Source organism: Pagrus major, chromosome 3, assembly GCF_040436345.1.
Source record: "Pagrus major chromosome 3, Pma_NU_1.0".
Lineage (NCBI taxonomy): Eukaryota > Metazoa > Chordata > Actinopteri > Spariformes > Sparidae > Pagrus > Pagrus major.
In genome coordinates this window covers 20394000-20421175 of record NC_133217.1, presented here as the reverse complement: position 1 = coordinate 20421175, position 27176 = coordinate 20394000, and the positions used below count along the sequence as shown (strand labels likewise).

Below are 27176 nucleotides of genomic sequence, written 5' to 3'. Positions count from 1 at the left end.
GATCATCAAATCTTGTTCAAGTGGACATATATGCCAAATTTGAAGAAATTCCCTCCAAGCATTCCTATATGGAGGACAACAAGTGTCACGGAAATCATAATAAAGCATTTAAATAATTGTACAATAATATAGAAATTAATACATGAGTTTACAAATTAATTTATTAATCTATTAATCAATAGACTAAATTACAAAGTAATTCATTATCTCATATTTTAATGGTCAATAAAAAGTCAAGTAAAATAAAAAAAAAGAATTATAAATAGAATTTACAAATGAAATATTAATCCATCAATAAATAGTTCAAATTAAAAAGGGATTTACAAAAAGCGTTACAGACCCTTCTTTCACAATGGGAACAAGTTTTGTGGGGGTGCAGTGCATCACATGACGATATAATTACACCGTCTGTAAAACAGTGGATAGATTTTTTGGAGTGTCACAACGATCACGAAATGACTTGTTTCACTGTCATAACTGGAGCCATTCGGTCCAATAACATTTGGAAAGTCTAAGGGCGGCACAATTAAATTATTTAATCCCCACTCAAGTTAGCCAGGTGCTAAACCAGAAGTTAGCCGGCTTGGTCGGCAAAGGTCTCTAGTGCGCTCGCTTCAAATGCACATCCAGGCATCTCATACGTCTGCAGATGACAATAACCAATCAGAGAGCTTGTTACATCGGCTAATTTTGCATTGTTTTACCTCGTTTTCTCTCATTTCTCTTTTTCAAACTGCATAAACTGAGGGATGCTGTTTCCAGGGGGAAGTTCACTGAAGACTCAGTCAGGGCTGACCGTCGCGGTGACTTTTCTTCATTAAATTTGGTAAATTTGATTTCTTTCTATATAAGTTGCGAGAGACACCAACTACAACAACACAAAAGAGCAATGTGACACAGACATGGTGAGTTAAAGTTTTTTGCTCTAAATCGCATCACATAATCACCGCCATTCAACTGCAGGAGCTGCCTGGCTCTCTCTGCCAGGTACAAACGCTGTTTTTCGGGCGGAATTGTGACGAATGAAAATATCAACAGATATAAATCAGCTCCATCTGCCCAGCAAGTTGACTCATACTCGCTGTAAAGAAAATTCACCCATTCAGACCAAGGTTGTATGAGGCATCTGAGCTAGCCTGCTATTAGTTTTGGTAATTTGACAGTATTACAGTCAGTGAGAGTCAAAACACTTGGTACCGCTGTCAAACATGTTTGCTGTCTTGCTTACCTGGTATTAAGTTGGTCAGCCAATGAGTGAGCAGAAAGTTCACTGGCATCATGATGGCCCAGCTCTGAATCAGACCCTGTTAGTAGAGCGGGGAGACCAGGGATTAGTGGATGCCAGTTAAATGTGCAAATCCAACAGTAATTAGATATGATCAATGGTAGAACAAGCGTTAGATTGTTTTAGCATTGCACTTGTGAGAGACACATAAAAAATGGTCATATTCCAATGACTGACCAACACTTTCACATATTTGACAGTGATGAGCATATTTCATTAGACCCTTCTCGCCAGGTAAATGTCCACATCTTGCAGACTTCACTGCTCCAGTTTCTATCACAGGCTGTCAGTTATTAATCAGTCGTCTCCAAACTGAGATAACCTTTGGAAAAGTCCTCCAGACATACAGAATATATAATACATCTGTTTTCAGAGTCTGAGTAGTAATTACCATAAAACTGCTGGGTTGTCCCTTCAAGTTAATGTGCATTAATATTATCAGCATCATTTACTTACATTTTCATCAGTAACGGTACTCCCCCATAAAGCTTTTATCCTAATATATCCTGTACTGGTTACAGATGCCTAAACATAGGCTATAAGCAGCATTTTAAAGGAAAAATCCAGTCTATTTCAAACTGGTGTATTTTTGGTTCGTTACACATACATCCTTGATTGTCAAAATTCAAAGAAACGATGAGTTGTGCAAAACAAATAGCCTCCTACAGCTTTCCAAATGAACCTGATTTTTATATGAATCATTTCAAACACTTGTCTCTGAGTCCAACCCAAAGTAAATGCAGGAAGTAGCACCCTGGAATATAAAGATTACATAAAGATCTTTATGTGGAGAATTTCAGGCTGACTTTCACTCCGGTTATGCTATCTTTAAAGCAAACTCAAAAAGCTAAATACAAATGTGGATTATTATGAGGATAATTGTCATTTCACTTTGATGGTTGACCATATTTATTTGAACTGAGGTAACACAGATGAGGAGCTGAATCCTAATCAGAGAGAAGTGTTTGAAATGATTTATGTAAAAAAATGGTTTATTTGGAAGTATGTTAGAGGCTCATGCAGTTTGCCCTTGCCTTGAGTCCAGGTGTCCCTGAATGTATAAAACAGAGGTGGAGAGCGCAAAGCTAGTGATAACACTTCATTTTGCAGGTCCACAAATTTCATGGTAAGGAAGTAGTAATTACCAAGTAAAATATTTATTTGAAATTACCACAATAATGACCTCACATGTAATGAAAATTACCCCAGCATTATCTAATAACATTATTCGGCTATTTCCCAACAAGCAGTAAATAAATAGCCGTTATTTTCTTTAATACATTTCCAGGAAACTTCCAACTGGTTGCTGCTTAATTTCTGCAGGTCAGTCATTTTAACAATTTACATTCTGACCAGGATCAACAATCAGGCTCTCTCTCTCTCTCTTACTCTGTCACACACATGCACACAGTTGTATTTGAATTGTTGATAATTCATTTGCTATCTATTGTCTCAAAATATACAAAAGTGAGTGATGTGAAGACATTATTATTAGGCCTCCTGTCCATTTTGCAGTTCCCTCCCTCCTCTCTACGTCACCACATGACTGTGCAGCGGTAATCTAGACCTAGCATCAAACAGAACTGCTTCTTCATGGAGTTCTCTGTCCTGACTGGATAAAGTGGGCAGGGATACCAGAAAATGTATTTTCTTTTTTCCTGCGTTAGCAGGAGGAGGAGAGACATGGGTTACTGACCAAACACTCTGTAACAATGATTACTGTTGGAATTTAGGGCTATTTAACACTTACTGTAATACAACTATATCACTAACAGCAGATTTGAAATGAAACTTTCAAATGGGAAATTAGTCACTCAATTCTTGATTGCGAAATTGTACTTAGCTGGACTGATCGGCTGAAGTAACAGAAATTAATGGAAATGGAAATGTTTAAAAAATGTACTTTAATTTACTGACCTGCAGAAGTTGGCCAGATACTATTCAGAAATTAAGTAAGAAACTAGTTGGAAGTTTTTTCTGGAAATGTATTCAAGAAATTACCAGTTATCATTTTCAATACATTTGGAGGTAATTATTGTGGTAATGCAGAGGATAATTTCAAAGACATTTCAAATGTTACTTGACACTGACTATTTACCATGAAATGTGTGGACCTGTAAAATGAAGCAAGGCAACACCACCTGTATAGAATCATAGTGGCCGAGTCTGACAATATTATCAGCCTATCATACATAGATCAGTATCAGCAGATTTGTTGTCCAATACATGCCAACATTAAAATGTTGCTTTAATAGTATGTGATGCAGGAAGAACAGGATTCTTGGGGTAATTTATAATAATTAAATTCTCAGTGGAGTATACTTCTCTGTACTGATGTCATTTTGGACAATAAAGTTTACTGTTAAACTGTAAAATATCCTGCCACCATTACATCTGTGTCTTTGTCACAAGTGTTTTATGACCATATATAAGAATATCAGCTGATATATCCATATTTGATTTTTTTACACCCCAATATTGCCATCAGTTTAGGTTTAAGACCCTGTATGAATTGGGCTCTACAATTAATGGATTAACCAATTAGTTGTTGAACAGATAATTATGTGCCTAAGTACTAATTAAGTACCTCCAGCTGTCAAATGAATGTAGTGGAGTGAAATTGCAATTTTACTATCTGAAATGTAATGGAGCTGAAGCTGCAAAAATAAATCAATACATCAATCAGTTTTCAACTTTTAGATTAATCAGCAACCATTTTGAGGATAGATTCATCGGTCTGAATAATTTTTTCAGGACAAAAAATTGTAAATTCTCTGATTCCAGCTTGTTGAATGTAAATATTTCTCTGTGACAGTAAGCTGAATATCTTTGGGTTTAGGACAAAACAAGATATTTAAGGACATCATCTTGGGTTTTGGGAAACACTGATCAACATATTTCACCATTTTCTGACATTAAACAGATGAACAACAAATCGATTCATTGATAAAATAATCAGCAGAATAATAGAAAAAAAAATTGTAAGTTGCAGCCCTAAATGGAGCTCAGGTAGCCTGTAATGAAGCATACAATGCAAAGTACTTTAAAACTCTTTACATTATGTGAATAAATGTAACTAATTACTTTGCAGCTCAACATAGATTGAACATATCCATCTCTGAGTCTGCACATTTGAACATTTAAGATTTCTAAATAGTTTCAATAGTGAAATTTACATTTACAATCAAACGTACTGTGCTATGATCGACACATGCTCATGTTGAATCATGCCTATACCACAGGTGAGATGTCTGGCATCACGGTCACCTGTTATAGCATGATAACTAATGCAGCATGTAAGCAGCGCATGCACACATTCACAGGTAACTGTTGCTATATACATCCCCCCCAACCACACACACACACACACACCACACCTTCCGTCCATGTCTCCTCTTACCATACTGTTCATCATCATACAGGCCCCATGCTCTACAGGGCTCCACACTTCACATGAAAACTTCCGTCAGTGATTTTGTCAGAGCAGACAGACTGTTAGCTCTCAGCCTGAGCAGCCAGGCCATACATTCACCTCACTGACATCCCATGTTGGTTAACATGCGTCACCAAGTCTCAACATGTTGAGGAGCCGCTCACAGGAGCACACGTTAACACACAGCATTCATTCATATGCACACATTTCACCCGACTGCTTGAAGTTGAACGAATAGAAGGAAATAGGAAGAACAATGAGGACTAGGAGCGGAGGAAGCAGGAGACAGAGGAGGCTACAACATCGGTAACACTGACAGAGCCACAGCGGGAGAATATTTGTTGCGGATAAAGCAGGTTACAGTGAGCAAAACACTTGAGCAGCGGACTTCCCCTCATATCCTCGGTTATCTGACTGCCTCGGAGCTGGCGAGAGAAGAGGAGAAACACGAGACAGAGCCATGTTGTTTGTACTTACACATCGGCCAGAGTGGAGAGAAGAACTTGCACAGAAAGACGCTGAGCTCTCCGACAATGCCTCAAGTGTGTAGTCAGATGTGTGTCCGTGTTGAGTGTGTTGCTCGTGCGTGCAGCAGCTGTGTGTGTGAGTGTGTGTGTGTATGTGTGTGTTTCAGTGGAGTCTCTGATGTAACGGGCTGATGTTTGTCTGTTCAGCGCGAGCTCGATGTTTCTCACTTGTTTTATCCTTTTATCAGCCCCACTGTCTCCTCGTGCATCCTGTCCGTTCCCTCTCGCGCACGCCACAATAACAATAGAGGGGAGACGTTGTGCGCGTCGGTGTCTCGACATGCCGCAGCCAATAGGCGGTTAGGTCTCACAGGGGCTGCTGCTCTCGGCCAATCACATGGCGCTTCTCACAGCAGGGCCGCGAGCCAGGGTCTGTCTGGTTCGTCTAGATTGACAGGTCCGCGAGACTGTTTTTTTAAGGTGGCGCCGCTGAGATTAGCGCCCCCCCCACCCCCACCCCCCAACACACACACACACACACACACACACACGAACTGCAACTGTTGTTTAAGCAACACTGGCCTCTTCTATGGTCAGAGTTAACGTGCTTAAGTAAACTATTAGTGATTGTTGTGTGGGCTGTGAGCCTGAATCAGTGTAAAAGACTTCAGATAAAGCCTCACATACACATCTGTGACAAAGCGTTATGCACAACTTCTGTCATCTATAGTGACACTCTGATGTGAATTACACTTTCAAGATGATGAAGGGAGCTCCAGAATAATTACACATACTGATACGCCAGTATTTGAAAAAGGTTTAATATATGCTGGGATAACATGAGTCATCAAGGTTTGCACAAACTTGTGGAGTCCATACCAGGTTGAGTGCGCGCGCACACACACACACACACACACACACAGTAATTGGTTTCCCTGAAATGTGAGGTCATGGTCCCCAGAGAGGCCTTATTTTGTGTCATTATTTCCTAATAATTTTCTAATGATTTCTCCAATTTGATGAGGAAATTACTGTTATTTGTTAATACTTAGGCCTATAGGTAAAACAAAAATGGTGTTCCATGTGTGCACATCAAATTCATTCCAAATAACTGCTAAACTGGGGTAGCCAAAGGTTTTTTGGTAAGTCACAGCAGCCAACCTGCACATGGAAAATGTGTGACTTGCCACAGGCAAACATACAACTCAACATTTAGGAAGGATTTACTTTACCAAACAATAAATGAATAATGACTAGGTATTTATTTGTGTTTAAAGGAATGAGTTCTTTTTAGTAAACGCCCAAAAATCAACAACTGCTTTTATACGTAACTGACTAAACTAAAAGAATGTCCTGTCTGCATTTTCCCTGAGATGAGCCCCAAAGAACTGAAAGGTAAAGAATTGGCATGAAAACTGCTGAATACATTCAGCATTCCTTTCCTTTAGCACCAGTCTCTGGACCTCACTGCTTCTAAGGTGCTAAAATAAAGTAAATCATCAGCATGTTTTACATTCTGTCCAACACCTAGATGTTGTGGGTTGCAATAAAAAATGACAGTTTTTGCTTTAATTTCATCAGTATTTAGACAAGTGAGTAATTGCAGGAAAAACTTAAGCACAAGCTAAAAAAGATGAGAACATGACATAAATGTATATTTTATAAACACTCATAAAGAAGCAAGGAGTATCATACAATAAGTGAGAAATGCAAGCATTATCATGGTATTATAATCACTGATCATTCCAGACAGCAAGTCTCATTCTCCTCATCATACTGTGTTGATTTGTGTTGGCAGAGCTGTACAGAGAACGCAGCCATAAATAAAGCTCAGATCCACAGAGTGAGTTCAACATGTCTGTACTTTTTAATTAAAGTAATAATAAGAACCAACAAAACTCTTTGGGGCTGTTGCTCTGTCACTAGCTAAGCTGTGGTTTAAAGTTTAAGACAGGTTTAAACCTGTGTTGGCTGGATCAAAGTCACGTGATTACTTAAACTCTGTTGCTGTGTCCTCAGAAGATGACGTTTAAACTGCACTTGTGGTTTAGACTGAACCAGCAGCTGTGTCCTGTATAAATCATAATAACTCCTGTAGAAGTCACTTAAACCTGGTGCTGAGCCAGTTTAAACCTGGTTTAACTTGAACCTTCTGCAGTATCACTTGTAGTGTAATCTCTTTCACTGTATTGTTGAATAAACGACAACGTGGAAACATCAACAACAGGGGCAGCATTGCAGATAGATACACAGATAATAACAATAATTCCATCACCCCAGTGCACGCTGGTTGGCCATTAGAAACACCTACTCCCAGGGTGCTCATGGATGCATTATAGCTCTCTTAATACATTCAGGCTGAGGGTGCTATATGATGTAAAGTTGTTGTTGAGCTGTTTAGCCTGCAGCTGTGTTTCAAACATCCATAGGTTCTGTTTAGCTGGACCGTTCTAAACCCCAGTTATGCTTGTCAGATGCTAAGTGACAGAATAGCAGCCCCTTCAATTTTGACTTCATAGAGAGCTATTCTGCTTAGATTTGTGAACAACTATTTCACAAAAACAGAGAGCAGAAGAAGGCATGAAGGCCAGCAGACATTTTAAAGACAGTACATTAAACAATGCATCCATCAGTGAAACAGAGATGTCTTATTTTGGTCCACAAGATTACTCAGTGTTGGCATCTGTCCTGCATGCTGAGTCACATTAGAGTTGAAGACGTTTATTAACATTGCTCATGTGTAGAATTATTTATCCTATCTGGAGAATTACTGTAGAAATTACTGAACAAATGCCCCTCAGAATTCAGGAACACTCACTCCACTTCACTCAAAATACCTTTCGGAGACTCGTTGTGTGATCTGGTGATAGCGTAAAGCTGATTTTGTTGTATATAGGATTAGAACATTTGTAGCCAGCTAATGCTGAGCAGATAGTGGCGTGAATTTTTATTATGAAACACCATCTGACAAAGCAGTGCAAGACATCAGCACGTCATTAGACAAACAGCTAACTAAAAGTCAAAGGAAGACTCGTCCTCCTCGTGTTACAGTTTCCTGTATTGATGTGTCTCTCCTGGTCAGGACAGTTCACGGTGTTTGCTGTGCAGAGCAGGAGAAGGAGGCAGCTCAGGGTTTACTGGGGGAGCGGGAGGTGAACACTCCTGAAGCCTCCAGCATGGTCTTCCTTCGTGCCGTCTCCTTGGCCACATTGTGGTTGAGTCGCCTGAGACGTTCCTGGGAACAGAATATTTAGGTTACCTTGTTGCTTGTGTTATTTAACTATTTGATAGCTTGTGTGTGTTTTTCTGTGTTTAAACTTGACCAGTTGGTAATTATGGTGGGGGCACTAGTAGGTATAGCAGTATAGTGGTATTAGGGTTGGTAGTGGTAGTACTGGAAATATATTAGTAATATAATAATAGTAATACTTCATTATTTGTGGTAGTCATGTCAGTGGTAGTAGTAGAGGTTACATTAGTACCAGTGAACAGTAGTAAAGGTAGCCGTAGTGGTGGCACTATTAGCAACAGCACCAGTAACCTTTTCCATTTACTGAACATAGTCCAGTACTGCAAATCAGCTGCACTAACTGTTTTTTCAGCCACTTTTAAAGATGTGTTGTGTTTGTCCACCTGTTAAAGTCCAATATTCACTATCTTTTGGCTCTGGTTTTAGTCTCTGCCAACTCCAGAAAAAAGATTATCCGGCTCTTTAGCTGCTAAATGCTCCACTATGTTCACCAGTTAGCTGGTGAACATCATACTGCCGAAAACCAAGGAACTTAGAAAAGAAGAAAAGGTCATTACGTCTCTGAATCTGGCTTTGGGGCCAGACTGTGGTGACAGCTGTATTAAAGTCAATTGGAGATACATGGAGAAACACACTTAAACCCAACATATCTAAGTCGTATAACTTCTGATGAAGGAATGCCTCCAGAAGATGAAACACCACACTTCAGAGAGGGGGTTAGCGACTTATATTTTTATCGACATGTTGTTTGTCCCTCGATGTCGTGTGGGCACGGCTCCCGTTTGTAGTGCATCTGGTCTCATTAGCAATATTTGATCAGACCAACCCTATTTGATCGCAATTTTATCAACCCTGTCAATCATCCAACAAAGTCAGCTGTTAAGCTACTCTCTGAAGCGTGTTCTTTTGTTTTCTATATTTTCAGGAATTTCTTCATCACAAGTCATACGACGAAGATATGTTGTGCTTTAGTGTGCTTCTCCATGCATCTCCTATGAACTTTAATACAGCTGACATCACAGTGTGGCAGTAATGACCCTTCCTTCTTTTTTAAGAGCATTGCTGAAAAGCAGGTTGATGAGTAGAGCCCGACCAATACTCAGTCTTTGGGGCCAGTGCTGATAACGATATTAGGGAGTAAAACATGTAAATATCGAGATAATGGCTGACAGTCGCACAGTTTTTGCAATGATCCCTCACAGGTCATCAAACATTTACAAAGATATGTAACAGAGGCACTATATTTTATAGTTTACCAATAAACTTTATTGTCCCAAATGAAATCATGCACTAAAAAAGTAAATTACTAATTATAAATTATCCCAAGCATTTTTTTCTGCATTAGAAGTTCTCCGATATCAATGAGAAATCAAGAATACTGATAGCCGATATTTGGGACCGATATTCATTTGCAGTAAAAATGAAAATCTTTGTGTCAAAATTTAGAACAACCAGTGATGAATATACATAACAAACCTGGGTAAAATTTACTCAAGTGCTGTTCTTAAGAACGATTTTTAAGTACTTTACTGGAGCATTTCCATTTTCTGGGGCTTTATACTTCCTCTCCACAACATTTATTTGATAACTTCAGTCAGGTTTAGATTTAGATTATTTAGTGTTGTGAATTGTGACATGTTACCAACCAGTTGTGTTGTGGGCAGAACACTGTGTGAGAGGATGTTGCATCAGAGCCAAAGAAGCACATTTTTAAATTGGTTTATTTTATCTGCAATCTGACAGAAAATCGGTCAGGCCCATAATCAGTCTACCCCAAATATTGATTAATGCAGCTTTAAGAATTTTGAGAAGAAGTCGCACACCAAAGGCACTGACACTGACCTGAGCATTCTGCAGGATGTTGTTTACTAGAACTACTCTCCGTCTTGCATTCAACAGCTTCTTTACATAAGGGTCCAGATCTAGAGCCACCTTCTGATGCTCATTTATCCTGCATAACTCTGTAAAGAACAGGGCATTACAAGACACGCAAAGATCAAATCAACAGTTGTAATTCAGCACAATGTAATTCATAATTCATTTATTAGGAAAGAAAGGATATAGGCAATTTAATAGAAAATAACAAAACACATGACTCAGGCATGAAATAGCAGATTACCTGTGGCCAGATTGTCGATATGTTCTCTTAATTCCACCTGGCTTTCTCTGCAAACAATAAAATAATCACCTTAAGGACAGATGGCACAAAGAATACAGAACAACATATCAGTTCAAGTGCAAAACAGGTTCTGTGTTTATCGATCATTTATCACTCATCAGAATGACTGTGGCAGTCTTTCAGGTTCACACAACGCACACATCATTCTCACAGCAGCTGGAACATCATGGAACAAGAGACGTATCAACACTTGAAACCATGTAGGGGCTTTAGGTTGATGAAACCTGTGTGGGAGCCTCTCACATGTAGAACAGTAACACCTCAAGTGTCGACCTACTGTGCACAGTCACGAGACTGTGGATTGCTGGAGGTAGCTAGCACAGAAGACAGCAGCGCTGTGACATCGAATAACATCAAGTTAAGATTCAAAAGAGAACCACATTACCTGACCGAGTGGACATGCAGGTCGAGCTGCTGGATTGCTGGTTTCAGGAGGTCGACCAAGCCTTCGGCAATAGCATCTTTACCCGAGGAAGTCTCCACTAAAGCTACTGCAGCCATTTTAGTAAACCATCAACACAGCCGGACCGGAGGTGACGTCAGAGGGACGTTGAAGTCATAAGAACTTCTCCATTTTCTTCCCGAGGATAGTCAGTTTAGCTAGCAGCACCATTTTAGGGAGACGCGTCGTCAAGCCCTGTCTCTGGCATATTAGAATTATTCTGAAAACGACGCAACTCTTACTAAAGTTGGCTCATTTCTCTTGCAGCGCTTAATTAGGAAGCTAGCAAACAATAGGCTATATTCCAGCAGACGAACACAAGGACAACCCACACGGACACACCGAGGTGGCTCTAGCTAGCTTCAAAAGCTAACTCTAGCTGGCCGACGCAACATTCACTGTAAGTAAAAAAATCTGAAAAAGATGATTATATATTTCTGAAGCTTATTAAATAATTAAACATAAACAATTACTTTGAGAGTTGACAGACCGGGTCGCTGATGTAAGGCCTGTTTGAAGTCCAGGTCCGCTCAGCTAACTTGTTCCGTAGTTATTTGTGAAAAGAGTAACTACCCTGTATACTTGATATCAAGCTGGCGTTAGCTACTGCATTAAATTAATCTGTACTCCCAGCGGGCTCAGCCATGTGCCATTCAGTCTAACCACAGAGCACTTGGAAGATGGCTGAAATGTAGGCTCTGATGATATATGGGCCGGCAGCTGCTGAACATCTCACCTGACAAATTCCCATTTTGGCCTGTAAATAATTCTTGTTTGGAGGTGTACACGAGCACTCCAAAGGGGATTAAAATCGTTTTGGCTGGCCTTAACTGGCTAAAAGATCTCCTAATATTTATTTCTAGCCATTAGTCAACTAGTCATGACATTTTGCTGTTATTTAGTTAATTAAACATAGTTTTTTAAGGCATCAGAAAATAGTTTGAGGACCAGGGTCAAGAAAGAATGTTATATGTAATAGGGGTAGACCGATTATCAACCCAGGCTGGTTATAGGGCCGATATTTCTCATTTTTCAGAACATCGATATCAGTGGTTTTTCTGTGAGATTGTTAATTTGAAAATGTGCTACTTTTGCTCTGATGCAGCATCCTCTCACACAATGTCCCATCCACAACACTATCCTTGTAAATATAAAGTTCACAAATAAACATTTTGCAAGGGGACACATGAAGCAAGCTCTTTTCATTATTTGATTTCCAGATTTTTTTTAATCAATTGTTTATTCTATGTAATGTTAAGAAATTGTGAAAAATGCTCATCCCAATTTGTCAGGGCCAAAATGGTATTGTCAAGTAGTTCTTAACAGAAGTGGTCCAACCAACAGTCTGAAACCCAAAGAGTCCTCCTTAACAATCATAAATGAGGATGAGAAGCAGCAAATCCATTTCCATGAAGAAGTTGGAAACAGAAAAGAACTCTAAGAACTGACTTACACAGATAGTTGCTGCTGAAAATGTCAGTTTGATCTTTTCTGAGCTGTCGTTCATTAAAAGTAATAAATAATGAGTTGTATTTCAGAGATGGACTGCGAACTAGCACATCAACTTATGAGCTGGATATCTCCAGCAGGCATCAGATAGTTTAAAAGACAGATTGTGGTGATGACTGTTGTCGCAAACGAGAGTAAGCACCAACTTGCCTCTGATCTGAGTCTTTTTGTCTGTGATCTCCAAAAAATGCCAAAGACAAGAAAATTGGTGTTAAAATCCTGTAGTATGTACTTATTTTCGTCTGCTTTTGCTGTCTGAGAAGGCAAAACCGTTTTCAGTGCTGATTTCTAAATGTTTGTGACACCGCAACAAAACTAGCCTACTTACTTCAAAGCTTATCAAGGGCTTTAAGTCTGCTGCCCAAATGTTTTCTAAATTGTTACTTGCAACTACACAGTAGCGAGTGATAGATATCTAGATGTTTTTCTGACTAGAATCCCGCATTGAAAATGGAATAATCAGAACCTAACCATAGATCATTAGTTTAAGTTGAAAATATACATTAAACCAACAATAAAAATATCTGTTAACACATAATGTCGAGCCAAATGTCAAATCTGATACCATATGTGATTGCTGTCTAAATTTTGCTTAATTCCATTATGACAACACGTTGACCTTGTTTTATTTTCTGTCCCGTCTATCTCCAGGAGCCTGCACCCGAAGTCTTTCAAAATGAGCGCAGCCTCCTCACAAAAAGTTGTCCTGAAAAGCACCACAAAAGTGTCCCTAAATGAGCGGTGAGGCGCCACGCACCCTGTCAGCAGTTAGACACCAGATGCAAGGGCCAGCCTTGGCTTTGAAGGTTCTAGTGCTCCCTACGGAAGGCTACTGTTGGGGACCGGACCTGACATGGATACTGTTCTGACTGTCCCCAGTGTGTGCTCTGCTCACTCAACATCGTTGGTCCTGTCAAAAAATATTGATGCACCAGCAGAGTTGAATGTGGTTATAACACGGAGCAGAGGGGGCTCACCCAGACCAGATGACTTGTGTGAGCAGTGCACACATGTAGACAAGGGGAGAGGGTAGTGGTCAAACTTGGTAAGCCTTGGTTAGCCTATGCTGGACCAGACCACTGTCTTACAAATGCCATGGCACTCTGGCTCCCTGTTACGTACACAGTACAGTATACATCCAGTATACGCCTTTTTAAAGGGGAGAGAAAGGCGGAAGCTAAACCAGGGAGATGGGGCACCTCTTTATTCTCTCCGCCTCTCAGTTGTTCTCTCTCAAACCAATGGAAGTGAAGCACATGCTCCTTTTATCCTTCTGTCCTGTCATTGTCTCTCTCCTCTCCGCTCCAAGTCTATTAAAGACCAGATACCCAGTCCGAGCTTGGACGTGACAAAGGGCTCCTCTTCCCCCTCCCATCTCTCCTTCCCTGCTCCGAGTCACTCGGTGGTTTAACCACAAGTCACGGTCCATGCTGTAAGTGGCTGGGTGGCCAAGCACTCCTCATGTCCAGGGCCTCTGCTGCTGCAGCAGGATGACACCCCACCCAGTCAGCTGGAGGCCTGTAAGTGGCAAATTGTGCTCTTCTTCTGGCACCTTCTCTCTGCTTCTGTCATTCAGTCTGTCTTTGCACTCTGAGTTTCTTTTCTTTCTTAGTTTGCCTTTCTTCTTGTGCTTGTTTGAACACACGCTGAATTCAACTATAATTGTCATATGATTGAGAGAGAAAATGAGTGCCAACAAGTGGAACATGAGTCTTACATGACAAAAGAGCCACCACAGTCTGTGTGGCCGCATCCATAATATGAGAAATGACTTGATGTGGAACCCTGCTTCCTCCTCCTCCTCTTCCTCCTCCTCTGTATATCCCCTGTCCCCTTCTTTTACTTCCTCCCTCTTTTTCCCTCCCACCTCTAAAGCTTCACTAACATGCTGAAGAACAAGCAGCCCACTGCGGTAAGCATTCGAGCCACCATGCAACAGCAGCATTTGGCCAGTGCCCGGAATCGCCGGCTGGCCCAGCAGATGGAGAACCGGCCCTCAGTGCAAGCTGCTCTGAATCATAAGCAGGTGAGGCAAAGATGAGTCGAGTGGCCTGTGAGTGGACAACGCTGTAAACTGTAGACTGACCTGCACCAGTTCTGTATGTGTGTAGAGGTGTTGCAAGACGAGTGTTTATAACATGGACTTTATACTAGTTTGTCTGAACCAAGTTTTTTCTTTAATGCTAAAATTGGGGATGGGGATTTGGCTCACTATTATTACGTAATCTTATTTTCTAATTGATACTTGAGATCAAATTGATCTCCTGTATGAATATATTTTATTAACCTGAAACCAGTGAGAGGCTTACACACCAGGCAATATGAGAAGTCTTACTGTGAAGTACTACAACCAGCATGGATCCACATTTTTGATCTAATTTCGTAGGGAACTGTTTCAGCACAAAAGCTCATATAAACCCTGTTTGTTACCTACCCTGCACTGAGAGCTGGTGGTGAACATATTTAACATCTAGCAGTTTAAGACCCAGATATTTTTCTAAAAGTAAATTCGAGACCGGTCCAGAACAAAAAGGAGAGAGGTCTTATGTTATATTTTGAGATGCTGTTTTTTTTTTTTTTTTCATGAGCTGTAAGCTGTAATCATCCAAATTTAAACAAAAAAAGGGTGAAATATTTCACTTTGTGTAATGACTCTAGAATATATGAAAGTTTCACTTTTTGAATTAAATTATGGAAAAAATAACTTTTCCATGATGTTCTAATTTAAATTTAAAAATATAATTTGAGATGCACATGTATGTATGTATGTATGTATGTATGTATGTCTGTATGTATCAGTTTGCCAGATGACATCGCATTGTGTTACAGCAAAATTGAACCTGGAGCAACTTCTTTGCTGGGCCCTTGAGTTGACACCACCACTGTGTTGTTTAAAATAAAAGAGGACTAAGTGTTTGAACGCAGGGCTGCTGTCAACTGAACGCACCTGTAGGCCATCACTGAGCACATGCAACCACCAACTGTAGGATGGTCAACTCAGACTTGCCCAAATTGTTTTTCTGATTTCATTTTGTCATAATTGCATCCATGAATAACTTGTGCCAGAGCCTGAAGCAGCGCCTGGGGAAGAGCAACATCCAGGCCAGGCTGGGCCGGCCCGTCGGGGCTCTAATGCGCGGAGGACCGGCTGGAGGAAGAGGAGGAATGCGGGGAATGACCAGGGGAGGACTCAGAGGACGAGCCAGAGGGGGTGCAATGAGAGGAGCTTTGTCCCTGAGAGGTTTGTGTCCATAACCTTACACGGTCTCCTCTTATTTCTGTGTGTATATCTTCGACTCCTTTCCTCACGTCTTAGGCCCCAAAGCAGGAGAAAGGAGTTGAGGCAACAAGCATTTCACAAAATGAGACATCCTTGCTTGGAAGGCGTAATTTAAAGCAATGTCATTTAAATATGACCTGTGGCACGGCTGCATCATCTGTCCATTGTTTCGCCATAATTTCTGATCAGTCAGATGAGCAGAACAATGTTCATGACATCTCAAATATTTACTTTTAATTTAGTTTACAGCGTAGCATAACGGGACATTATTAATATCAAATGACATTAAGGAATGCTGTTAGAACAGTGTAGAGCAGAAAGCTTGATCATCCTAAATAAGTAAAGCAACTTGTGAATACAAAAGGAACACATGAGGAGCCCTGCTTCCACCATGGTTTGTATATTCCAGCTGTGTGTCACAGGTGCTGAACAGACTTAGGCAAAGGACACACCTGTGTATCCTCGCTCGCTGCTCCTCCAGAAAGCCTCCTTGCCCTGAGGAGCGTTTTTGGAATTGAGACATCCTTTTGATATGGCCCGCTGCGACTGATTTCTGCGTCTCCAGCAGGACAACAGAGGGCACAAGGAGGCACAAGATGGAGACATGAGAAGAGCCAAGTACCTCACCTGTGAATATGGCTTGGAGTTCAACTATGAGCCTGAATCTTGGGCAGGGCTCGTGGCTGTAGATTTTTCATCCTGTTCACTGTTTGTCCTGGGTTTGCATTGAGCGATTATGTTACTTTGTGTTGCACAGGGAAGCGAGTGTCTACAGGTGTCCCAATGCGAGGACGTGGCTCTGCAGGCCGCCTGGCGATGCGTAGAGGAGGCCGCTTCCGTGGAGTAGCGGCTGGCAGAGGAGGTGCAATGGCCCGAGGAGCAGGACGAGGGGGGATGACCAGAGGTCCGGGCGTGTTTTTTACTTTCTGTATTTTTTTGTAAAAAAAAGTGATTGTGCTTGTAACTTGAACTGAATTATCCTAAATGGGCAGAACTGACTAACTCAAACCCGTGGAGTTGACTGTAGATCAGTGCTATCCAATCACCATTGCTGTGTTTTCATGGACAGGCCGTGGTGGACTGCGTGGTCGCGGTGGATTTGCCGGCCGAGGTGGTCGGGGCCGAGGTGGTCGGGGCCGAGGTGTTGGCCGACCAGCTGTGACCCGTGAACAACTGGACAACCAGCTGGACGCCTACATGTCAAAGACCAAAGGTCATCTGGATGCTGAACTGGATGCTTACATGGCCCAGGCAGACCCAGACAGCATGGAGTGATACTGAAGAACTCTGAAGCAAAAGCACATATAGAGTCACTGCACAACTGTACAGCTGAACTCACACATACAGTGTAGTGTATTGTACACCAGATAGATGTGCTGAGAAATTGTTAATAATTTAGATGAGTGGTGACAGTCCAGGAACAGCAGGAGATCAAGCTGTCACCTGAAAGTGCTTTGACCACTACTCAATTCTGCATCCAGCTCCTCCTGCAAAACCCTTTTTAGTTCTGGAAGAACTGAGCGAAGGGGCCTTTTTAATATTAATGAACCCTGCTGTCAGTAGACATCTATGTTTTGTTTTATTATCAATTTTTTTATATATGATCTGAACAACACTTACACACAGGTATCTGTAATGGCTTAAAAGTGGTCAGTGATGGAGATGTTGTGTTAACCTTCTGTTGAAGTCAAGTTTGAATTCCATCTTTTTTTAAAACTTTTGTTTTAGATTAGATTTTAGTGTTGGTGTGCTCAGACCTTTTGGGATTCTTTTATTGACTTACCGTTGAAACATTTGCAATGCAAAACCTTCCTAAATTATTTGTTAAAAGAATGTAAGGAAACCGTTTTTAAGCCAAGTATCCATTTGTCTTTGTTTTGTATTTAAAAGATGTAGTACATTGAAGTTCTTTGTTCCTCTGTTTCTTCCACCTGTCAGCACTATGATGTGGAGTGCTACCAATCTTAACTTGTACTTGAGAGCATTTGTACGACATTACCAAAAGTGAGTAAAATACGTTTTAATTAAAATGCAAATGGTCGTTTCCTTTATTGTGTAATTTTAAGAATTGAAATGCCCTTGAGAAAGCCAGTGATGGAATGTAATGAAGTACAATTATTCAAGCATTGTACTAAAGCACAATTTTCAGGTACCGGTACTTAATGTTAGTTGTTCCATTTTCTGCTACTTTATACTTCCACTCAACTATATTTTTGGAGGCAAATATGCATACACTAGTTACTTTGCAGGTTTCATGCTGCACCTGAGTCAAAGCAGGGCACTTTCTGTATGTATAAAGTGAATAATTAAATTGGCCACTGATGGCATAGTCAAACAAGATCAGCTCAAATTTGATCCTTCTTAGATAGTAGACGTGGATGGACGATGGCTTCAGTTCAGGGTGAAACTGGATTAGGTCAATGTGACTCCCAACCTGTTAAGTCCATAAAGAAAAAGGTGATGGAGCAAAACAATGTTTATGACTCAGTTGCATATGTCCACAGGTGAAGATGGATTGTTTTTTCATTTATTTCAATCATTTCAGTGGCCTTAAAGTGTGGAAAAAGCACATTTTTTTTGTACCATAAATGATTTATTTGCTTCACTGTCTTAAAGAAATCATGTTTCCTGGGGGTCCCTGGCCACAGACTGGGAATCTGTTTTACGTTACAGTAAAAGTAACAGTAACCATCTCCCCCTGCTCTGATCCACAAGTCAATGAGTCACAGCTTCAGACTGACATAGATGATCAGGCTTGCCTAAAGTGCAGAATGAGGTTGGCTCCTCTTTGTCTGAGTTAGTTCTGTGTGTTTCACTGCGACTGAACTCTTCTAGTAACTCTGTAAATGTAGGTTTCAGAGACCAGTGTGTGCAAGAACCCAGTGAGGCGCTGTTCCTTAATCACCTGGAGGCGTGGGTTTGGGTTACTTAAATGACAGCAGTATCATTGTAATTAACTGCTGGTACTGATCCTGATATCTGCTGACAGAGTGGCAAAAACGCAATACTGTACTTCCACAGAGAGGAGGGTGGCAGCAGGGTTATGTAGCCATGTTCAGGGGCTCAGATTGTCTCGGCGTGTAAATTATGGATCTATAGATCCATGGTGTAAATGCGTTTACTTTTTTCATTTCAGATTAATTTAACTGAAAGAATAGGCAAAGTACGCTTGGAGGCGCAGAGTGCATAGGTCAGGTTAGGTTACCCGTCGTTTGCACTAATATTGTTTAAATAATAACATTTTGAAACAGATGGCATCCGTGCCGGGGTTGTATTTATACTAGATTATTATTTTAATCTGAGGAAAGCAAGAAAAGTTTTGGTTGAAAGTCCCGCCTCTTTTCACAATTCGTCTCTAACAAAAATATGACATGATCCATATAAACGTGTATGAAACTTAACTAAGACATTTTGGCTAGAGTAATACTGACACCTAGTTACAGCCACTGATCACGTCGAACGGATTTTGCGTTCAGCTTGTACCTTTTCTCCACGTTCATGGAATTTCCGAGTTTGCCTTGAACGCAGACCTAAGTGTCGAAAAGCGGTTTCAACTGACGTAACACATCCTATAAATCACTTTGCGGCACGAGTTGAGCTCCTCTTCAGACGTTTGTCTGTCTTGAGGCAGACTGGACGGTGACAACGCACAACAGGTAATCATTGATTATATAGCTTTACCGGAATCCCAGCACACATGACACAGAGTCGTACACTCGACCGCGGTATATGTTATTTATTAGACATTTGAAAAGTGACTTCCTCACATTTTGGGTCCCACGTTGGCCTGATCAAGCATGGTGACCTAGCTGCTAACTAGCTTAATGCTAAAATGGCTACCGGCTTCACTTATGTCTATTGTAAATTATAAATCAGCTAACGAAGTTTACGACGGTATTTGAAGGCCTTGAGCTGAGGTCTGTCCCTCCGTAATAGTTTCCCTTCTGTTAAAACTCGTAGCAGAGACGACATGATGCCTGCTGGCTCAGGGACGAGGCTCAGGCTAGGAGACTCGAGCTAGTCGCAGCAGGAAAACTTGAGGTGGATTTAGCAGCACCCTAACCCACTGCGTCACCGTTAGGTGAACTAGCTCTAGCTCCAGCTCCAGGTCCAGACACTGTGCATGCCGGCTTACACCATTAAACCGAGTAATGTTAACGAAATGTGTCTCAGATACTTTTGTAGTTCTGACGAGTCAAAATGTCCGCCCTGGCAAAAGTCCTCGGGAGTCGCGGCCAACATTGCGGGAAGAGGAGGCCTGATCGTCAGTCGGAACGTCAGTCCTGATGTTCTGAAAGCGTTTTGTTGACTCGGTTAACGCTTCTAGGCTGTCGATATGAGAATCACGCTGATAACCGATTAATTCGAGTTCAGCACATATAACGGCGAATTGACACGCGCCCACAGGCCCACCTCCACTCTGATGCTGGTGGTCAGAAGTAGGCTAAATGAACTCGGGTGCTGTTGGCAAACAGTACACGAGCCTTATATTTTATTAAAATTCTAAATGTTGTATAGTGTATAATACCCTCCTTGGTATCGAGCATGGTAGCAAACTTAAATATTTTTCAACGTTTTCTGAATGCCTCCTGTGTGGAGGACGTGTTGCCGTTAGTCTGTCCTGTACCACAGGGCCACTGCAGTCAGTCAGTGGGATTGTCCTGCGCAGTGGGCTCATCCCAGCACAGCGGTGGCTAGAGAACATCGGGTTTTGCTTTCACCTCTGCACTGTTGGTTGCAGAACGGTGACAATGAGGCCTGGCACATACACCCTGTGTATGCTGGTTTAGAGGATGCATGAAATGCTCTCAAAATGTGCAGCACCCAACTGGGCTACAAGATTAGAAACCAAAAGCTTTTCAACATGATAACAACCTCTCTTTTTCCTCAGGATTTGCCCTTATTGCTGACTACAATGGGGAGAATCTATCCTACGGTCTGTGTGGCTGCTCTGAGACATGAGGTCAGTATTTGTGCTGTTGGAAGGTGTAGTCATTTGAAGAAACAAACCTTTAGTCCTAGCATTACTTCACTGTAACTGGCAATAGCTTTCATTCCCATTGAGCTAAAGAGGTTTCAGCAGAAATTTAATTATCACAAAGACTTGTGTTCTGTCGTCTGCTACTTCAGAGTTGTCATCCAAACCTTGTCTTTAGTTCCCTCTACACCGCCTCATGTCCTTTTTAATGAGATCCTGGACATGTTTTGTCCAGCAGGCATTCTCCATGTTGGCCTTCTCTAGTTGAATGCAGGTTATCGTTGCATGATTTTGCTGTCGCACATGCTTGACCAATCACAGGTGACGGTACTGCCAACCACCTGAAATTTCCTGGGATTGGCAGTTTAGTATCGCCTCCTGATCAGAGCCCATATTTAGTTCTAAGAAGTTGCACACAAAGCAGAACACTTGTACATTTCATGTGGAAGAGGCTGCAGTCTGTCCTGTCCTTGTTTGTTGGCCCAGTGTGAGCTCAGGTCCTGTCAGGTGGACTCTAGAGTTCATACAGTGCCCAGATCAATTATTCTCTTGCAACCCACTGCTGTAAACTATGCAGCAGTGTTACTAATGAGAACTGACAGCTCTTAACTGTGGCAAGTTGTTAATGTTGTTTAATGGCAGTGCATATAAACTATTCTGTCTGTGGCAGGTGCCCGAGAAGACCTCAGGCCAGCTGGGTGAGTTCTGTCACAGAATATTTCTGCTGGTGATAAAGTGTTATGATGATGGCTATGTTCAACTGCTCTGAAGTGTGAATGACAGCTGCCTCTCTGAACTCCATGCTGCACCACTAACTGAAGATGCTGATGCTTCTGGAAACGCATTCTCACCTTTTTTATTCCGCCTCCTGCAGGTTTCCTCACTGTCCTGACCTTCAGCACTGATCCAACATGATGTAAGTACCCCCCACCTACACTGTGGCTAAAACAAAGGGTTGATGCTGTAAATGGACAGGGGTGATACTGGGAGGACCCTGCAGTGGATGAGAAGGAATAGAGTAGTACTCAATGACAGCACTGTGTGGTATCTGCAGCCAGTTGTTCATCAGCTGGTTTGTTCAAATGTCAGTGCTAGACAAACTCAACATTGGCACCGTTGGTCTCCAATGCTGCCTGTGCCTGGAGTCCTGGTAAATTTGTTGAAACACTCCTTTAGAAAAACATGTGTGTTGTGCATCTGTACCAAGAAGCAGTATCATTCATCTTTAAACCAGGACTCTTGTTTTTATATAGTGTGACTGTGTGCACTGGTCAAAGTTCTTTTTTATTTTTTTTAAATAGGAAAAAGATTAAGCTGGGATGGTACTAAGTACTGCATTGGGGTGCTTTTTGTCTTAAATCAGTACACCTTAGAGTTTGTGGAACTGACTGGGGTCATTTATGTTTACAGGGTGATATGAGGCGGTAATGACTCATTCATTTTCTCTAAAAGTGGGAACAGAACTAATGCGTATGATGAGAAATGCATGTTTGTGTAACTAAAGATAAAACAAATTGATATGAAGGTAGTGGGTTTCACTGCTGCTTTATGCTTCTGGTCTTCTGTGAACAGACTTTAACTCTCTCCTGCGGTGTTCCCCAGGGTTCTGCTGCAGCAGAGGATAGCCTCCTCATCACAAGCTCCAGCAGCAAAGGTGAGTTTTGATCTGAAAGTCGTGAGAAGTGCTCAGGGTTATCCTTTAACTGTAATAGCCTTTTAACTCTTGTGAGTGGCGGTAAGCAGCTTTGTCTTTTTTACAATGCCGGTATCTGTTCAATGACAGCACTGTGTGGTATCTGCAGCCAGTTGTTCATCAGCTGGTTTGTTCAAATGTCAGTGCTAGACAAACTCAACATTGGCACTGTTGGTCTCCAATGCTGCCTGTGCCTGGAGTCCTGGTAAATTTGTTGAAACACACTCTAGAATCAGTCTACAGGGGTGGGGCATTCGGACTGGGTCTTAACTTCTTTGTCACACAGTTACTGACTCTCTCTGAGCAACTTGTGCAATCTGATTGGGGAAAAGAAACCCAGTTGCAAAAAATATAAACTGAAACACCAAGCTAGTGTCTTAGGCTTTTTTGTTAACTCGCATAGCTAGAGAAGCTGAAGCCTATCCAAATAGTACTGATCAGTGGCTCACTTGTAAACTGCATGTGGTCATGGTCAACACATTCCTTAAACGTTGATAATTGCTCCTCCAGGTTTCTGCCGCCGCAGAGATGGCCTCCTTATCACAGGCTCCAGTAGAGATGGCCTCCTTATCACAGGCTCAGCAGAGATTCAATGATGGTGAGTGAACTGAAAGAAGTAGAAAGTGTTGAGTGCTGAGGTCTATCCCGACAGACCTTTAACTGTAGGGTCATGTCGTTGGAAATGCCTCGGACAGTAAATCTGTAGTTTCGCTTTACCCACGCGTTCACTGCCATGAGCCTTGTGGGATATAACTGCAGAACACATGATGCGTGGTAGTAGTAGGCCACATGGCCCCTGACTGTTCTCCTGCTGTACAGTGAATAATTGTGGGGTTTTTTTATGAAGAAATTGCTAGACAAACAAATCTGGAATTGGTTCCTTTCCTTTTTTTGGAATTCTATCCAAATTGTCCGATTTCTATGCAGGAAAACTAGTCTTGACAATCAATTGTATTTGTTTTTTCTTTTAACATATTTCTTAACAGATAAATTATGCAAAAAATGCAATGTGTCTACAGTATAAGGTCTGAAGCCAATTTACAGTTCCAGTCTGAGGCTTTTTAAATCTTGAAACAGTTTTTTTAGTTTTTTTTTTACACTTGAAGTGATTTTATGAGATGAATCTTTCCGATGAAGACATGTAGGATGTTTTTTTCTGTTTCCTTGTTTAAACAGTAATTGGGTGGAGAAAACATGAATGAAAATTGAAGGATACTAAACCTGAGCTTTTGCAAAGACCAAGGAAAAATTAAAAGATGAATTGCTAAAGTGACATGGAGTAAGGGAATGAATTGGGATGTAATTAAAATAATTTTGTTTCAGAATCTTGAACCCATCCTGGAGAAACGGAGTGTCTGCAGCTGCAGCTTCCCCTGTAAGTAACATCTGTTAGGCTGAAGTGGTTTGGGGTTTGGTCATATACCAAGGCTTACAGGATTCTCCGTTCCTGACTTGCTGTGGAATTGACCAGAAAACAAAAACCATCTCAGTGGGCTTCTGCAGCAACCTGCTGAGAAGATCTGCTGAGAACATGACTTGTTTCTGCTTTTCTTTGTATTATGTTTTATGGTGGCATCTGTTAACGTGGTCTTATGTATCATGGTCCAATGAAAGAGATATTGGTAGACGAACAGAACTAACCTTGAGTGTAACAGCTGACATCCTCTTCCTCATTTTCAGAAGCAGCAGATGGATGGCAGCCCTCAGCGCTTGGATCTGCAGTCACACTCTGGAATAAAATAAATCACATTGCTACTTTCTACAGAACTTGTTGAAGCAACTGTGTTCACCGTCTGTACACCTGTCTGCCTCATACGCTGTGCTCACTGTGGCAACACATTTACTTGTAAAAGAACAATAAAGAATCTATCTGAATCAGACTGTCTTTTCCTACAGTGTACTCAATGATCAGTAACTGAACTCCTCACTTGTCGTCTTATGAAAATTAAGTTTGCCTTAATGGCATGTTGAACTGATTTACAGGCTTGTTTGTAGAGATTCCTGCTGAAGTGTAGATCTACTGTTGAAAGGGGAATCGTGGCAGGTCAACATTTCTGCTGTAAAACTAGCATCATTTATTCATTCCAAGCCCCGTGCTTTGACGAGTGGCATCTTTCCTGGAGGTTCCTGTATAACTGAGATCCCTGCTGCTAAACTCTAAAATGAGGCATCCAGACATGTTGAGTCATGTTACTAATTAATGTATGGATGTATTACTCAGGAAGTGTCAGTGTTTTGCTGGTAAGACTTGTACATTTAGGAATCCCTCATTTAAAGACAAAAACTTTACATTATACATTAAATGTATAACTAAAACGTAATGCACTACAAGTCCTTTATCTGATGTACCTGAAGTGTCCCTGGACCCTTAAGACGATGGCATGTCCAAGACTAACAGGAGCTGCATATTTCCTCCACTAGAGGGTGCTATGTTAACGCTAGCAAAGGCGCTGGCTCCTGTTGAGTTCAGGTTCCATGTCCTTTAATGGAAATGTCTTGTAACGGTATTTTCTGATTGAACAGCACGACACAAGGTTCCCTCACATGTAATAGTCATTTTGAATCTGAGAAGTGTGAGTACTTCTCTTGGGTCCACTCATGTTCCTGTGGAGCTCAACAGGTGTGTAGGTTGGTGTGTGTGCTCACTGTAGCAGCCACCTCTCAGTCCCTCTGTCCCCGCTAACTCATCTCACTCATTCAAGCACATCACTCACTCAGTGTGTGTAGTTGTTCTATGTCTGTCTTTGGTCTCTGTGGTTGTTTTGTGTCCCCTTGTGTTCATTTGGTGCCTTGTAATCATCCTTTTGCATTTTTTTCCCCAGTTATGCGTCTGTGGTCATTATTTCCTGTTTGTTTGGTCCTTTTGTGTCTTCTTGTAGTTATTTTGGGCCTGGCTTTGGTCTCTAGGCATTACTTTGTCTCAGTGTCTCTTTGTTGTCATTGCATCTCCATAGTTTTGTGACTCTATGTAGGTGTTTGATATCATTGTTTAAAAGAAATGTACTTGCACGTCCTGTGGCCCTGGCCTTAGTCAGTAATCCATTCATGAGTACTTGTATGACTGATCCTCAGATACTGTGGATCTGGGTATTTGAGATTTGAGAATTCCTTTAAAGGTTTTTACAGTGGAAAATTCTCAGAATAGGATAATGGTGCCTAAAAAACTCGGTGAAAGTTCACAGAAGGGAGCGATGCAGTCTTATCAGATTCATAACAGCGGCTATTCCAAGCCTTCAGCAGCAACAGATGGCTGTGTGGGTTACATGACACCATGTGTGTATGTCATGTGAGCTGCACTACAAAGGAAACTGTTGGGAAAGTAGGAAGTAAACACTTTGGATCATGGCTATACATATATTTAAAACTGTCATGGACACTCACAAACATAGTTTTGTTGTGTGTGCGTCTTCAGTCAGTCAGACAGCCACGGACTGACTGATGTCCTCTGGAATGAATGGGGCTCCATGTTAGAACAGTTCTGCTCATGAATGACTGTGACAACACTGTCATTTCAAAATGTTCTGCATGTGTTTGTTGTGCCGCAATCCCTCAATCCCAATAATAGCATCCATAACTAACACTGTGAAATAATGTGAGAATCTTTTGGTCATGGGCTTCAAACCTTGTCTGTGATAAAACACCTAAAAACAAACATCTTGTCAGGTGGGGACCCTAGGACACAAATTTATCAAATGGGGGTCTGTGGTCTCAGTGTCAGTTTAGGGGAGAATTCATATTTTTTACTCCATCATACAGTCACACACACACACACACACACACACACACACAAACCTGAAATACAGATATGCACACATAGAGCCCATAGACATTCAGTTTCATTCAAACTCAGATCTTTAGTTGCAATCAAGGTTTCTGAGGTACCTATTCACATTATTTCTTCCTTGGGATCTGGAGCAAAACTGAGCTGCTCAGCCCATATCAACACCCAGTTCCTGCCTCTCTCTGTGCAGTTTGTGGAGTTTTTCTCTGCCTGGCCCCAGATTAGCTGTGTGGAGGTTCAGCTAATAAAGCAGGATCCGTTAAGGTCCTTATCATGTCAGTAGGTACTGTGCTTGAGTCGTGCATATACTCAGAGAAAGATTCTGGTGTCAGATTCCCACCTTAGTTAAGAATCCAGCTTTGCAATACAAGCATATGGAGCAGGATGGATTGCATATAAATGTTTAACTTTACCCACGATCACATACTGCGAGTCATTCTGCCAGCTGCTGTTTCTGAGGTCGTGAATGAACTGTCAAGCTCAACATTGAGCTCCTGCATGTGAAGACTCCCATGCCTTTTCTGTCATGCAATGATAGGGGAAGATAGTAATAAAAAAGGGGAGCCCCCAGAATGGGAACCACCCTCCCAGAGGTACTCAAAATCCTGGAAGGGGTTAGCTTCTGAGAATAATCTGTGCCTATGTTGACCATGTGATACAGTCAAATGCTCCAGAACAGCTCGACACTGTTATCCTCTAACAGTGACTGTCACTATTATAAACACGTAGATATGATTACTACAAAATGAAGAATACACACTTATCCTGTGTTACCAGTCTGGGGTGATTTCCAGGAACAAGTCAATACACGAACGAATAATAATAATCACAATCAGATTGACTGCAGTACTTGGCAGAAAATCTGATTGTGATTATTAT

General features: G+C 41.4%; 3 protein-coding genes, 1 long non-coding RNA gene and 3 other non-coding genes across 7 annotated transcripts in view; 5 read left to right on the top strand and 2 right to left on the bottom strand.

Moving 5' to 3' along the window:
• smad10a (SMAD family member 10a) overlaps positions 1–5418 on the bottom strand; it is a 31789-nt gene extending 26371 nt beyond the window's left edge. The window contains exons 1-2 of the mRNA XM_073463091.1: positions 5196–5418; positions 1229–1304 (exon numbers count right to left, since the gene is read on the bottom strand). Coding sequence (XP_073319192.1) covers positions 1229–1304; positions 5196–5199 — 80 coding nt within the window. The 5' untranslated portion in view covers positions 5200–5418. The remainder of the gene's footprint in view (positions 1–1228; positions 1305–5195) is intronic.
• Positions 5419–7029: 1611 nt separating this feature from the next.
• snapin (SNAP associated protein) lies at positions 7030–11381 on the bottom strand. The gene is made up of 4 exons (XM_073462883.1): positions 11000–11381; positions 10555–10601; positions 10278–10396; positions 7030–8420 (listed from the first exon to the last, which is right to left on the bottom strand). Exons 1-4 carry the CDS (start codon positions 11113–11115, stop codon positions 8313–8315), a joined length of 390 nt encoding a protein of 129 aa, XP_073318984.1. The 5' UTR covers positions 11116–11381; the 3' UTR covers positions 7030–8312.
• chtopa (chromatin target of PRMT1a) lies at positions 11367–17875 on the top strand. The gene is made up of 6 exons (XM_073462882.1): positions 11367–11456; positions 13217–13306; positions 14441–14591; positions 15632–15806; positions 16603–16749; positions 16915–17875. The coding sequence occupies exons 2-6, from the start codon at positions 13242–13244 to the stop codon at positions 17118–17120; spliced, it is 744 nt and encodes a 247-aa protein (XP_073318983.1). The 5' UTR covers positions 11367–11456; positions 13217–13241; the 3' UTR covers positions 17121–17875.
• A 1557-nt stretch (positions 17876–19432) lies between these two features.
• On the top strand, positions 19433–24283 carry LOC140993960 (uncharacterized). The gene is made up of 8 exons (XR_012178696.1): positions 19433–19501; positions 20737–20808; positions 21494–21521; positions 21698–21739; positions 22426–22477; positions 23027–23114; positions 23840–23891; positions 24197–24283. It is a non-coding gene; the product is annotated as an uncharacterized lncRNA (long non-coding RNA).
• Positions 21857–21993, top strand: LOC140994144 (small nucleolar RNA SNORA8). Its single transcript, XR_012178711.1, has one exon. It is a non-coding gene; the product is annotated as a small nucleolar RNA SNORA8 (small nucleolar RNA).
• LOC140994143 (small nucleolar RNA SNORA8) lies at positions 22605–22743 on the top strand. The gene has a single exon (XR_012178710.1). It is a non-coding gene; the product is annotated as a small nucleolar RNA SNORA8 (small nucleolar RNA).
• Positions 23149–23282, top strand: LOC140994147 (small nucleolar RNA SNORA18). Its single transcript, XR_012178713.1, has one exon. It is a non-coding gene; the product is annotated as a small nucleolar RNA SNORA18 (small nucleolar RNA).
• Positions 24284–27176: the final 2893 nt, after the last annotated feature.

Excerpts from the sequence above, each read along its gene's own strand:
- chtopa (XM_073462882.1), top strand. The coding sequence starts at position 13,242 with ATGAGCGCAGCCTCCTCACAAAAAGTTGTCCTGAAAAGCACCACAAAA. Across the intron at positions 13,307-14,440 it reads AAAGTGTCCCTAAATGAGCG|CTTCACTAACATGCTGAAGA; the intron begins GTGAGGCGCCAC and ends CCACCTCTAAAG. Across the intron at positions 15,807-16,602 it reads AGGAGCTTTGTCCCTGAGAG|GGAAGCGAGTGTCTACAGGT; the intron begins GTTTGTGTCCAT and ends TGTGTTGCACAG.
- snapin (XM_073462883.1), bottom strand. The coding sequence starts at position 11,115 with ATGGCTGCAGTAGCTTTAGTGGAGACTTCCTCGGGTAAAGATGCTATT. Across the intron at positions 10,602-10,999 it reads CTGCATGTCCACTCGGTCAG|AGAAAGCCAGGTGGAATTAA; the intron begins GTAATGTGGTTC and ends TATTGTTTGCAG. Across the intron at positions 10,397-10,554 it reads TATCGACAATCTGGCCACAG|AGTTATGCAGGATAAATGAG; the intron begins GTAATCTGCTAT and ends TGTTCTTTACAG.